General features: G+C 45.6%; 1 protein-coding gene across 1 annotated transcript; it reads left to right on the forward strand.

Annotated features, from left to right (window-relative positions):
• The first annotated feature begins 2,379 nt into the window (after positions 1-2,379).
• PRKRIP1 (PRKR interacting protein 1) lies at positions 2,380-10,524 on the forward strand. Its single transcript, XM_035559266.2, has 6 exons — positions 2,380-2,553; positions 3,171-3,249; positions 4,692-4,792; positions 5,570-5,655; positions 7,463-7,530; positions 9,792-10,524. Exons 1-6 carry the CDS (start codon positions 2,434-2,436, stop codon positions 9,905-9,907), a joined length of 570 nt encoding a protein of 189 aa, XP_035415159.1. The 5' UTR covers positions 2,380-2,433; the 3' UTR covers positions 9,908-10,524.
• The last annotated feature ends 2,159 nt before the right edge of the window (positions 10,525-12,683 follow it).

The raw sequence follows: 12,683 nt of genomic DNA on the forward strand, positions 1-12,683 counted from the left end.
TTTTTTTTTTTTGTGCAAAGGCTTAGGGTGCTTCCAGAAGGATCCCTTTAGTTAAGAAAACGCCTCAGAATGCCTTTGCTTTGGAACACAAAGGAGCTTCTTTGATACAGATCAGGGAGTTCAGGTGGTTGGTTTGCACTGAACTGCTCATGTGCAAGTCCCCTGCTCTGCCCAGATCCCAACCCAGCAGTGATTTCATGGGCTATTTTTTAATGATGTGATGAAACACTTCCCATTTTGCTTTTGACCTGAGTAAAGTAACAGGTGCATAAGACGTCAAGGGTCTGCACTAATTCCCTAGGCATGTTGTTTGACAGCGAGATGCTCCCAGGTCTCTCTCCCCACACTGTTTGCGTGGGCTCTGTCGGATGACAGGCAGCTGCTTGTCATTCCCCAGGGCTGTGAGTTGCTGCCAGCAGAAGACACCTTGGGCAAGAGAACTGAGCTGCCCAGCTGCTCCCCGCAGCCCTCGGGCTGTAGCCGTGTCCATGGTCGTCATCACTGCTCTGCCGCTCTCCAGCGGGGACTGGCACGACAGCACTGTGGCCTGACAGCTCATTGCTCACGCCCCCGCGTTCAGAAGCTGTGGTTTGGGAGAGGTGGCCATGGCAGCAAGGAGGAAGAAACAGGGTGACACCTTATGGGCTACTGAGTGAAACTGGCCCATGTTGTGTTCAGGGCTTGGCAGAGGAAAGTTAATGGATTGGCAGCAGATCTGCTTCTAAAACACATTCTTCAGTGACTGAGAAGGGACAGAGGCATGTATCTGCCCCAGCCTCTGCAGATAGAACTGCCGTGTCCTGATGGAGGCTGAGCATGGGCTGGTGATGCTTGGTTTCTATCCTGGCATGCCAAGAAGGACCTGTGCTGGGAGAGCTTTGGGAATACGAGATCACAAGCTGGGAGACAGCATGGGGGGAAGCTGTTTGCATTGATCCAGCCAGGGCACTGACTGCAGGGATGTCTTACAGGGCCAGCGCACCAGCCGGGAACTTAGCCAACCCTAAATTCACACCATTCTTTTACAAATCAGGTTGGTAAGACAAACACGAGACATAAACTAGAGTGATTTCCATAGCAACCTCAGTAGAGGTTGAAAAGTCTTTTGTAAACAGAGAGAGGACTGAACCTGAGGAGCAGCTCCAATTTTCTTCATGGAAGAGGGAAAAGCATGGGGGCTTAATAAATTCAGGTCAATACAAATGACCCATAAATCTCAGACAGGGCCATTCCCAACTTTGTGTTCCTTTTTCTGTCCCCCTCTCCACATGCACAGCACGAAGCTGTCTGAAACGCAGAGCCAAGCCTCGCTGCTCCAGCTTATCTCCATAAACTACACAAAGCCTTATGCTCCTGTTCCACTGCAGCTGACCTTTACTAGCTAATTCTCTGACGCACGCACAGCCTGAGTACATGCCATGCCATTTCTGTATGGCCATAGCAGCTCGACAAGCAATTTGGCTTGCAGAGGAAGCTTGTATCACAGCCAGCTCTGGCTCCTCTTCCTCCAGCCCCGTCGGGCAACCACGGCTCTGGGTGTATGAGTCCTCAGCTGGATGAGGCACTGCTCCTGCAAAGCCCAGATGTTAATATAAACACAGACAGCGCAGCATCCCTCCCCAATACCTGCCCTCCCCGCTGCCCCGTGAGTCCGTGCCATGGGGAATCACGCTGCTGCTCATGGCTGCCAGCGGGCAAGGCCTGTTAATTACCAAAGTGACACGAGCAGATGGTGCCGGCAGCCCTCCAGGGAGGCACCAGGAAGTCCTGTATCGCTTACACTGTCACGGGGCAGGGATTTGGCTGGGGCCAGGGTGCCTGTGTGAAATACTCTGAATTCCCTGCTCCGCATTCTGCTGTTAGGGGCTGAGCCCAGAGCTTGGCATGACAGGTTTTGGGGTTGCTAACATGTCCCATGGGGTCAGCTTTATAGGGTCAGCCTTAACTCGGCACAGCTGCAGTCTGGAAAGTGCTGGGGGCAGCAGAGGTGATACAAGCCCTGGCAAACACTGCTTTGGGGGAAGCTAGCTTAGAGGTGGGCAGTGGGAAACACAGCAGTGGCTCGGGGAAGCCCCCAACAAGGCTCCACCTGGGCCGGGAGCCGCAGCCTGCGTCCTCCTCACAGCCCTCACCGTGTCCGGGAGCCCCTGAGATGTGTGTGGGGGTCCCTAACATAGCACGGTTTTCCTCCCCAGCAGCTAACAACCGGCTGCTGGGAGGCTGAGGAACGGCTCGGGCAAGCCGTAGCCCTTCCCTCGCCTTTTCCAAGGCCTCAAGGAGACGGGCTGACGACCACAGACATAGCTGAGAGACGCAGCAGCGCTCAGCCCCGGCGCCATTTTCCCGGCCGCGCCCGCCATGGCGGCGCCGCAACCCCGGCGCGGTCGCGCTCAGTGACGGCTGGAGGCGGGCGGGGCGCGGAGGGACGGCAAAATGGCGGCGCCCTCGGCCCCGCGGCCGCCCAGGCCCCGCAAGGAGCCGCAGCCGCTCGTCATCCCGCGCAGCGCCGCCGAGGAGCAGCGCCTCCGCCTTGAGAGGCTGATGAGGAACCCGGTGAGGGGACCCCTGGTCTGCGGGAGGGGGAAGGGGGCTCGGTCACCGCCAGTTTTTGTGGGCGCTGAGGGGGAAACGCGACCCCGGTGCCCGTAGCCGGGGGTCCCTGTCCTGAGGTGAGGCGTTTGGGGAAGGGGTCTCGCCCTCCCTGCCTGGGTGCTAGATGAGGAGACAGCTCCCTGCGTGGAGTTATTCCACTGACCTTGCGCCCTGGCTTCTCCCTCACTTATCCTCTGTAGATCTGTCAGGGAAACTGCACAAACGCCTGTCAGCTCTTCCCAGGCTCTTGGTAATGTATTCAGTTCCCACAAGCGTGGAGGTGCTGCCTTTCTTCCTCTACTTTCCATGCTAAAAAGAAGCACAGACGCTCCTAAATCCTCCCAGGGTTTGTTGACCCGCAGGCCTGAATCTGAGCGAAAGAGAGGATACCTTTCAATTCTCATTTTCTGCCTGCTCCCTGTGCATGAAGAGATTTCTACAAAAGTGCTCCTTCTGGGATCTGTCAGCTGGTGGAAGAGGCTGTTGTCGTGCATATACCACCCTTCAACACCGTGTTAAAATTGCAGACTTTGCTCCTAGAAGAGGATGACTGATGACTGGTTGGTTTGTTCTTACAGGAGAAGACCGTACCGATTCCTGAGAAACTGAACGAATGGGCACCACGACCTCCCCCGGAGTTTGTTAGAGATGTGATGGGTAAAGATCCTATTCTTCAGATAACTGTAGGATCATCCACATTAAGCTTAGAAACTGTTTAACAGAAAAGGCCAGAGGTGATTGTTTGTTGTTGCTCATTTTGCTTGCTAGAGAAAAGAAGTATAAAATGTGCTTTTTGAGCTGCTTTTTCAAGTTTTGTTTGGTTCTTGGGTTTTGCTTTACTGCTGGTTGTCAGAACATGAAGTGAACAACACCTGTGGCACTCCAGCACGTGGGCTGTGTGTAAAGAAATAATCCGTTGCTGTACTGGTGACAAAGCATAAGTAAATCTGGCTTTCCCACAGATGTGAGAGTGCTCTGAAAACTTCTAATTATGAAGTCCCTCTTTTGATTGCCTTGAGTCTGAATTTCAGGCAGTGAGAAACAGACATGTGCAGTGGATGTGATTTTGTGTGGTCAGGAAGGGAGCTAACAGCTGCACAAGGAACCCAGCACAAGTATTCTGCTTATGCTTCGCTTTTATCTGGAGGGATTAGGTTTGGTATTTGTGGTGTAAATTCTATCTGCATTTGGAAGTTATCTCTTTCTTTGGAACTTTTGTCCTTATTAATGATCCTTTCCAGAGTCTGACTTGTTCTTATTTCAGAATAATTGATCGAAGACTAAAGGTTTTATACACTTTTGAATAAACTGTTGTACTTACTGTAATTCTCTCATGGCTTTTCAGAATGGCTTTGCTGTGTGCTGTTGGACTGTTTTGTTTTTCTGGGAGCACTTGACATGCTGGGATTCTGTTGGTATCAGGAGCACCTCTATTGCAGCCCCAGCTGCCATGTTTTAGTTACTAGGTGTCTTCTTTTGAGCATGTTTTTGTGTGCTTTGCATTGAGAAATAGCTTGGGAGACAGAGAGATAGAATGGAGTGCAATGTTGAAAGCTCCTGTGAGGCTTTTAACATGCAGATTGGCGCCAAGAAGAGAGAGTTATAAGGGTTTTGTTCATGAAGGAACGGATAAAAACTGTCGGTGGTATCTGTCTTGCAAGGAAAACTGTAATATGATGGGGTTTATCACCTTTCTGTTGACCTTTACTTTTTTGGTATGAGATGCTGAAAAACAATGAGAAGCAGCGTTGGTAGGATGTTTCAGTTCACCTCTGTCTAGAAGACCACGGGGTGTGTGTTTGATCTCTAGTTCTTTTACTGCCTTGGTGTCTAGCTAAGACTGGATTCTCTGTGGGGAAGATAGGATGCTATTTGCCTTGATCAGCAGAAACTGCAGTGAACCATAAGTATAGGGTTTTGCAGCTCAGTTTGGTTTTTGGTTGTGATTTGATCTTATATAAAATGGAGACACGCTCTGCGTGTAGATTTTCATCTTACAGTGCCCTTTTGTTTGTTCTGCCCCTCAGCATCTAGCCATAGTCATATGTGAACGTCTGGTATATTTTATCTTCTGGCAGACTGACCCCTTTTTATCGTAGGTTCCAGTGCTGGAGCTGGCAGCGGGGAGTTTCATGTGTACCGGCATCTTCGTCGCCGAGAGTACCAGAGGCAAGATTTCATGGATGCCATGGCTGAGAAGGTCAGCAAGACACTCTTTGTAATATTTTTCCCATGACTATTTGGTGTTCATTGCATTATTTTTTTTCTTGTGAAATCATGTGCAAACAGTTAAATTCTAAACCACCATCAGTGCAAAAACAGTGCAGGAATATGTGATATGTGGTGTTTTTGTTAGCATTGAAACATTTGGTGTTTTGTGTCAGACTTGCTTTATCTTTCTCTGTTCAGTGGGGGTCCTAGCACACAGTAAAACAGCATATGAATGTTTGTGTTCTCATGTTGGATTGAAAATATTTTAAAAACTGTTAGAAATGTCTCTAAGAATGAAAGGAAATCCCTAATTTCATTGTCTTTCAGAGACAGCATCAAAGCAAGTGCATGCACACAGACTCTTTTAAGTCTTGGTCAGGTAGAGGATTGCTTCCTCCAGAGAGATTATACTCTCTATTGGCCAAGATGAGTCCTTTGATTCATATGTTAATGTTTGTGTCTCAAATTATTCTCTTGTTTTTATTGACACATTCTTTAGGGCAGAAGCCCAGTGTTGCTCATCTGTTTTGGTGAGGATTCCTCCCTCTAAAGCCTTCAATAGTTGGCTCAGGCTGCAGGTTAAGAATGCCGTCTGTACAGAAGTCTTCCTTAGGATTACGGCTTTTGTATAAAGAGAAAGCCAGATAAAAGCTGGCAAAGCTCCCTTCTGTATTTTGCGAAAAGACTTCTCCCTAAAAGGACATGATTTTGAAAAGAAGTATTTAATTTAGGTTGTGACCGAAGTATAACATGTGATCAATTACAGCAAAGACTAGATGAGGAATTCCAGAAGAAACTGGAGAGGAATAAGATGATTGCAGAAGAACAAACAGCAAAACGCAGAAGGAAGCGGTAAGGGCAGATTGTTCCCAGGGGGCTTGACGTGGAAAACCTCATGCCCTGTGCCTCATCTGTAGCTACGTACTTTGGATAGATACTCTCACTCTATTTCTACATCTGTCAGCCAAGAAGTCTGGCTGTGGAAATTAATTTTGTAGATGTCATTGTTTGGTTTCTAAAGGCAGTTGTAAACTTGACAGGCTTTGCTGGCATGGTTTATTTTCAGTGCCACAAGATAACTTTGACTGGTTGAGCAGCTTTTGCTGACACTTGTGTTGACTGCAACACGCCGTACTGCGTATTTGTTTTAACAATGTCAGAAAAGGTCTGTATGTACGTCTGGCTTAAGTAAATGTCTGTAACAGCTGACATCAAGCAGCTTAAGCACAAAAACGGATGCTGCTTAATGGGTGTGTATGTGGGTTTGGAGTAGCAGAGCGTGATGGGGCATGATGCTGTCCTCTGTACGCCGTGTGACTAGCCCAGTTCAGTCAGTGCACGTGGAAATGGCTGTTTCTGAGTGCAGCGTTGTTAAAATCAGTAGCTGCTTCTACCTACCTCGGAGGTAAGTCTGGCAGGTTAAGTCTACTAAGTTAGGTGGAAAAAATAAGAAATATGAAATCCTTCCCTCTCTTAAGTTTTAGACAAAGTAAAACAGTTACAAGATCGGTGCTCTCAATTAATGGCCTGAGAGTTGTTAATGCAGTGATATAAGAATTTAAATTCCACAGTCTGTGCCATCGCACCTTTCAGAAATAGCAGGATATCATGGCTTGCCTCTTTCAGAGGGTCTGACCCTGAGCAGCTTCTCTCTTGTCTCTTTGAGCATTTTACATTGTGTAGCTGAGAGTTGCTGCCGAAAGGCCTGTGCAAAGTGACTCACTGGCATATTAGCACAAATGTTTGCAACACCAACATCGGTGCCATCTTACTTTAGATGTAGTGTTGTCCAACAGATGGCCAGCAAGTCAGATCTGGCCTGCTGCCTTTTCCCTGGCTGAGAAGGAGAACAACTGTTCAAACAGCAAATGCTGCCTAAACACTTAAACACCTCCTTTCTCCCTTCTTCCGCAGAGTAGTCTAATGGTGTAGGTATCAAGCAACTGTGCCCTGTAGGAGCCCCCTGACTTACCTCACCACCCTTTCTCTTCTGTCCCAAGTTCACAGATATGGTGCTTGGCTCTTTGTAAAGAATCTGTTTATGGCATGAGAGGAGTGTGAATCCAAGATTGCTCTGCCCGCTCTCTGCCATTAGACTGCCTGGTTACCTTGAGTAGGCAAACAGAACCGAAATTCCCTCTTAACCCCTGTGTTACTTCTGGGGCCCAGTGTAATGATTAAGCATAGCTGAAGATGAAGATCAAAGAATATGGTTTTTTGTTTGTTTTTTTCAGTTAAAGCATATATTACTGGTTTTTTTTTTTATTGTTGAATTCTAGCAGTCTGGGGTTTTGACACCACTTTCTGTTTTTTTATTAGGTTAGGTAGCTAAAATGTAGGGGCATCTTCATTTTTTTCTTCTTTCTTGTGTTCTTGGATGTTCTTGTGTATCATATAGTTTTGGCTGTAGTGGCATCAGGGAATAGACTTCAAAAAAAAATTTCCATAGAACTAAAACCACCATATAAATGTTTCTGTTGATCTTATGTGTAATTTTGCTCTGACTGAATTTTTAGTTGAGGCCAAAGTTAAATTGAACTTTTCTTCTGAAGTCTGTTTCCAAGATGTCTGTAGTAAGTCCTTAATCAGTATATGATTACAATGTGAAGTAGCTTTACAATACTAAATTTTCATGAGTCTTTTTTTCATTGCTTTTCAGCCAGAAGTTGAAAGAGAAGAAACTGCAAGCTAAGAAAAATAAACTTGAACAAAAGAAACAGGAAAAAGGTCAGTAAGAGTTAGTTTTCTTTTCTCAAGACTCAGTTCTGTTCCCTAATCGAAGCCTTAGAAGGGTTTTTTCCACCACCTGTCCCAAGCATTCTTGATAGATGGGTAGGAAGACTGAGTCTCAAGCTTGATATTTTTGTTAATATTTCGAAAGTACTCTTTGAAAACCCTCTAGGTTGAGATTTAATATTACAAATAACGTCTCTATTTATGAATATTTTCCCCTTATTAGGGAAAATTTTGGACAGCAAATGCTGGAGTTTGATTTCATTGATTGTGGGTGTTTTACCCCAGCTATTCTGACAAACTGCAAATTTAGAACATGCACTAAAAAAGGCGGTATTGTTAAGGGCTGTTCTTTTGAAATATTTTTAAATATTTATGGGAAAATGGGGAAAAATGCACAATTTCAACATCAAGAAACTAAGTTATGATTTTGTGTGCAAGAAATTGAGACACTGTGGTGTCATCTGTTCTACACAACTATTTCATTTCACATAGAAATAAACATGAAAAATCAGACTGCTGCTGTTCTGCCGTAGTCTTGGAAATGAACATTCAGCAATGCCAGTATAAATGTTTGTTCAAATTTTTGAATACTCATTCAAATAGTTGTGCTTTATGGATTAGCACACTGCCTCTGCAGTAAGTCTTGGAGTTAACACAGCTCCCGATAAATTCTGCTAGAACATTAACTTGTCTGACAGTTCTACCCTATTTCTGCTTTGCTTTTCAAAGTTGGATGTATTTCAGCTGAACCATTGCCAGCCTTCCATGTAAACATGGGAGGGTAAATTAATCAGCAGGTAAATTGTACTTGTGACAGCAAGTGAGTGTAGCAGAGTGCTTTTGTTTTGTTTTTAAAAGCTACTCGGTCATGAACTGTGACTGGGAGGAGAATTTAAGTGTGAGGCTTAGCAGAACAGAATTATCCATCCGTTCAGAGCGTGGCTGCGAGAGGGGAGCTGGGCAGGGACTGGCACTGTGGTTTGGGACTGCCGTGTGCAAGTTGTTGGGCTGGAATGTTCTTGTTCGGCACAAACAAGTCATCTGGAAGCCAGGATTGAAACTGTCTTTAGAACAGTTTTTAGCTTTTAGCAGTTTTTGTTTCTTTATTTAAAAAAATAATAAATAAATAAATAAATCGGTGGAGCTAGAAAGCACTTACAGCTATCTTTAGGCTGCTGAGAACAGACTTGTCTTTTGCTAGTTTTGTTTGCCTTGGGTTGAGATCTGAGAGTTCTTTCTGAAGCAATGGAAACGTATTTGTTGGGCCTGGTAGGCAAGCGTTTATCTTTTTTTTTTTTTTTTTAATGAATGAATAGATAAAACTTCTGAGTTGCCATCTTTCATCTTTACTGAGTGAAAATCTTTAGAATAAAGGTTGGCACTAAATTTGATAGTCGCCTACTCTAAAATGACAATATCTAACTTCACCACGTGGTGGCATCAGACGGCTAATCCTAAATGCTAAGTGTAAATGGTCGGAACCTGAGCTGAGTATGACTTGGTCTGAGAACCAGTACAAGAGCCACTGGGAGCAGAGGGAAGGCTGTTAGGTCTAGGTCCCACTTCACGCCATTTCCATACCCATTATTTAATTTCTAGTAGCTGTTTTCTCTTCTGGTCTTTTGGCAGGCATCGTGAGTTTTCTGTGATCCTAGTTAATCTGGCACCTACCTTAAAGGGTTCCTGTATTTGTTAATAATCTGAACAGTCTGTAAAAGGTCTTGGCACCCTATGGAGTTTCTGTAAAATTGGACAGGCATTGAAATATGCAGAGCCTGGCAGGTGGCTTCCTGGTGTTTGCATTCTTTGACAATACTCTGTGATACTTGAAAGTTCATGCCGACATGCCGAGGTGAGATTGGGAAGGAGATAACCTATCACTTCAGCACTTGACTACCTCTGATTGAAATAACGTTCAATAGGAGGTGGAGTTGTTTAATGATGTCTTGGCACAGTGGTAATGCAGCTTGAGTGGTGCAGGCGAGGGAATATTTCTCCGAGGGAGAATTTGATATCCAGGGCTCTGCATCACTCAGCAGAATTACTAACGCCTAACACCTTTCCTTAGTATCTGGGACTACTTTGTTGTGAGGCATTTAATGTGGGAGGCACACGGGACGTGTTAACCATTCAGGCTAATTAGTGTGATCTAATACCTGTTCGCTGAGCACCTGAGACTATTTTATTGTGAAATATTTAACAAGGAAGACACACGGGAATATGTTACCAATTCATACGGTTTCTGTTTTTAGAATCTGATCAATCTCAAGAGCGAGTCAGCAGTGAGGATGATGAAGAGGATAGCAAGGAGGAGGAAGAGAAGGAAGATGATGCCGAAGAGCCAAGTTTTGTGATGGGAAGAGGATGAGGCCTCTCAGGGAGAGCTGGAAACACTGTTCATTGCTTTATATCCAGGAGCATGAAGCCTTTCATCTCGGCCAAGCGGAACCCATTGGCGTACGTTCTATCTGCTTAACGGTGAATGACCTTCACGTCGCAGGCCCAAGAGATGCTGATAGAGAAATGCCAAATAAGAGATTTTTTCCTTAATTGCTTGTATAACTGCTGTGCAGTCTGCTCTGTTTGCTCTAAAGAGTCAGCTGTAAGTCTCTGTGACCCTGGAGTTAATTCTGACATGGCCCAGAGTGTTTTTCTGAAAGCTAAAACACATCCATTACTATTTAAGGAAAATATTACTGTGAGGACTACGTAATCTACTTTTGTCAAAGCTGGTAGCAATTGGATACCTGAATCTAAGGGCAGAGTTTAACCTGAAATAGAAAAGTGGTCTGTAGCCAGACTGTCTTGCACTGTGAGTGTTCTGAATGTGGGGGTTTGTATGGGGTCATCTCTAACCCAAAGAAATCAGTTTATGTTGCTAGACAAGTTGTATAGATTTTTAAGCAGGATCCCTTTTTTATTGCTAAAACTTTCCCTATTACTTTTCTTCCGTGTTTTTTAAATTAATAAAAGGGATGTGTCGGATTGTTCTGTCTTTTATTTGAAGTATTTCAAATTCAGTATATTTCAGTAAAATGAAGAGGTGCTTGCCGTGTTGCAGGAAGGGACAAAAAGACCTAGTTACATGGCACACGTGAAAATACAGCAAGAGGTGTTAGCTGCGTTTCATACCCTTTTTGCTTTTTGACTGGAAGAAATCAAAGTTTTCCGAAAGATTGTGTGTAAAGCTTCCAAATCCTGTGGCAGAAAGGCTTGGAATGGAATAGTTGTGCTTGTGCTAAACATCATGTAGTGACGCCTGGCTTTCCCTCTGCCTTGCTCTCTGCTTTGAACTTCAGGTTCCCTGGTAAGAATCACAGTATTCACGTATATATTTACTTGTCGATGCCTAAATGAAAAGCATATGCGGTGGTGGTTTTATTTGTAATTTAGGTTGTTGTCTTTTCGGTGTATCTTGAGCTAGTAGTGTCAGCCGTCTTCCAGATGTGCTCATCCCAAGACCTCAGCATCCAGAATGCGGTGCTACTTCTCGAGCTCTAGTTAATGCCAAATAATTTAAAGCAAAAACAATGAAAAGGGAGAATCTCTTGCTGGATTTAGTCTTTGAACAGTGCTGCCAGAAATCAGACGTTTTGTCTGAGCTGGCTTTATGAATTGGCTTCTCGGTGGTGTTACTGGCAGTGGGGAAGCAGATGTGATCAAGTGCAAGTGACGTTTGTGTTTAGGTCCCTTTTACCTCCCCGGGGACTTCAGAGCTGGGTGATCTCTGAGCGGCAAGGTGTATTTCCCCGCCAGCGCCCTGGGTTGGAGATCTGCATGGAAATGTTGTGTGTTAAATCTCTGTAGAGGCACATGCTTCAGAGTAAGCTGTGAATATTTCATTCTCTGGTGCTTAAGGTACAGAATGGACGTTCTGCAGTTGTCATTTGCTCTGTGGAGAGAGATGAGTTACGAGAACTGTTTCACTTGAATCCCCCTTCGGGTAGGTAAGCCCTGTTGATACATCTGTGTCGTAGGACGAGCCGTAAAAACATTGTGATGTTTCTTGGCTTTTGTGGACGGAGAGGAAGTGAGAGTCTCACAAATAAACAAAGACTGTTCTGCCTCTGAGCTTGTCAGGCTTTTGAGCTGAACAAATAAGGGCTGTTTTGCATTAGGAAGAGCAGATGTGCTGCGTGAGGACACACTTCTCTCAGCTGGGAAGAAGATGGACTTGAGCTGGTCTTGGTAAATGAAATGGATTCGGGTTGTATGGCCTTATCCCGGCTCCTCAGGATGTCACAGTACCCGTGCTGAATTATTCATCCACTACATTTACGAGGAGTGCTTAGCTTGTGTGTGAAATCCATAAAAAGCAAAGAATGTGTTGCTGAAGGTGGTAGCTGCCTTACGGTCTTCTCTGCTGGCGTGGCTGTATTTAGCAGTAGGATCTGTATGTGGTGTGTGTTGCTGTGAATTCTGAAAACTGCTATGCCATGTTGTGGTTGTTTGTTGGTGTCGTGTCTTCCAGAATACAAAAACGCATCCGACTGAGCGGCTCGAAGGGTGTTTCTTCGTTAAGACAACGTGCGAATGCTGTGTGACCTCAGAACGGGGAAAGCATTGTCTGCGGAGCAGAAACAAGGAAGTGTAGTAAAAGGAAGAACAATTTTACAATTGCTTCCTATCCCCAATATAGCACTGAAAAAGCAGTAGTAACGTGGGGGTTTTAAACAGCCCAGGAGCGTGACCTGCTTCAGTTAAACTCTCGTTCTAGAGGAGTCACTCCCCAGCAGAGCAGGGAGAGGCATCTCCTGGGGCTGGATTTGCCGCTGTTCCATTTCTGCGTGCCTTCGTACAAGCACCAGCCCTGAGAGCGGCGTTGGCGCTGTAACCCAGCAGAGATGCTCGCGATGGGAAAGGTGAAGAAGTACGCTCAGGAGAACAAATGCTTGTCTCTCGAGTAAGTTTTTAGGAATTGTTTCCCTTTTGTGATTTTCCCCCGCCTCTGCAGGCGGGGCTGAGCTCGGGAAGAGGGATCGCTGTGTGATAAAGCTGAGTCTGTGCTGCCTTGGAGCGCGTTGTCTCGCTCCCAGGGCAGGAACTCCTTCCCCCTGTCCCACCCGTGCCCTGCGGTGGCTTCGCGCAGGATTTCCTGCTGAGTGCATGGGGGAAGGCGGGCGGATAACGGAGCCCAGGGGAGG

Source organism: Cygnus atratus, chromosome 20 (assembly GCF_013377495.2).
Source record: "Cygnus atratus isolate AKBS03 ecotype Queensland, Australia chromosome 20, CAtr_DNAZoo_HiC_assembly, whole genome shotgun sequence".
Taxonomy (NCBI): domain Eukaryota; kingdom Metazoa; phylum Chordata; class Aves; order Anseriformes; family Anatidae; genus Cygnus; species Cygnus atratus.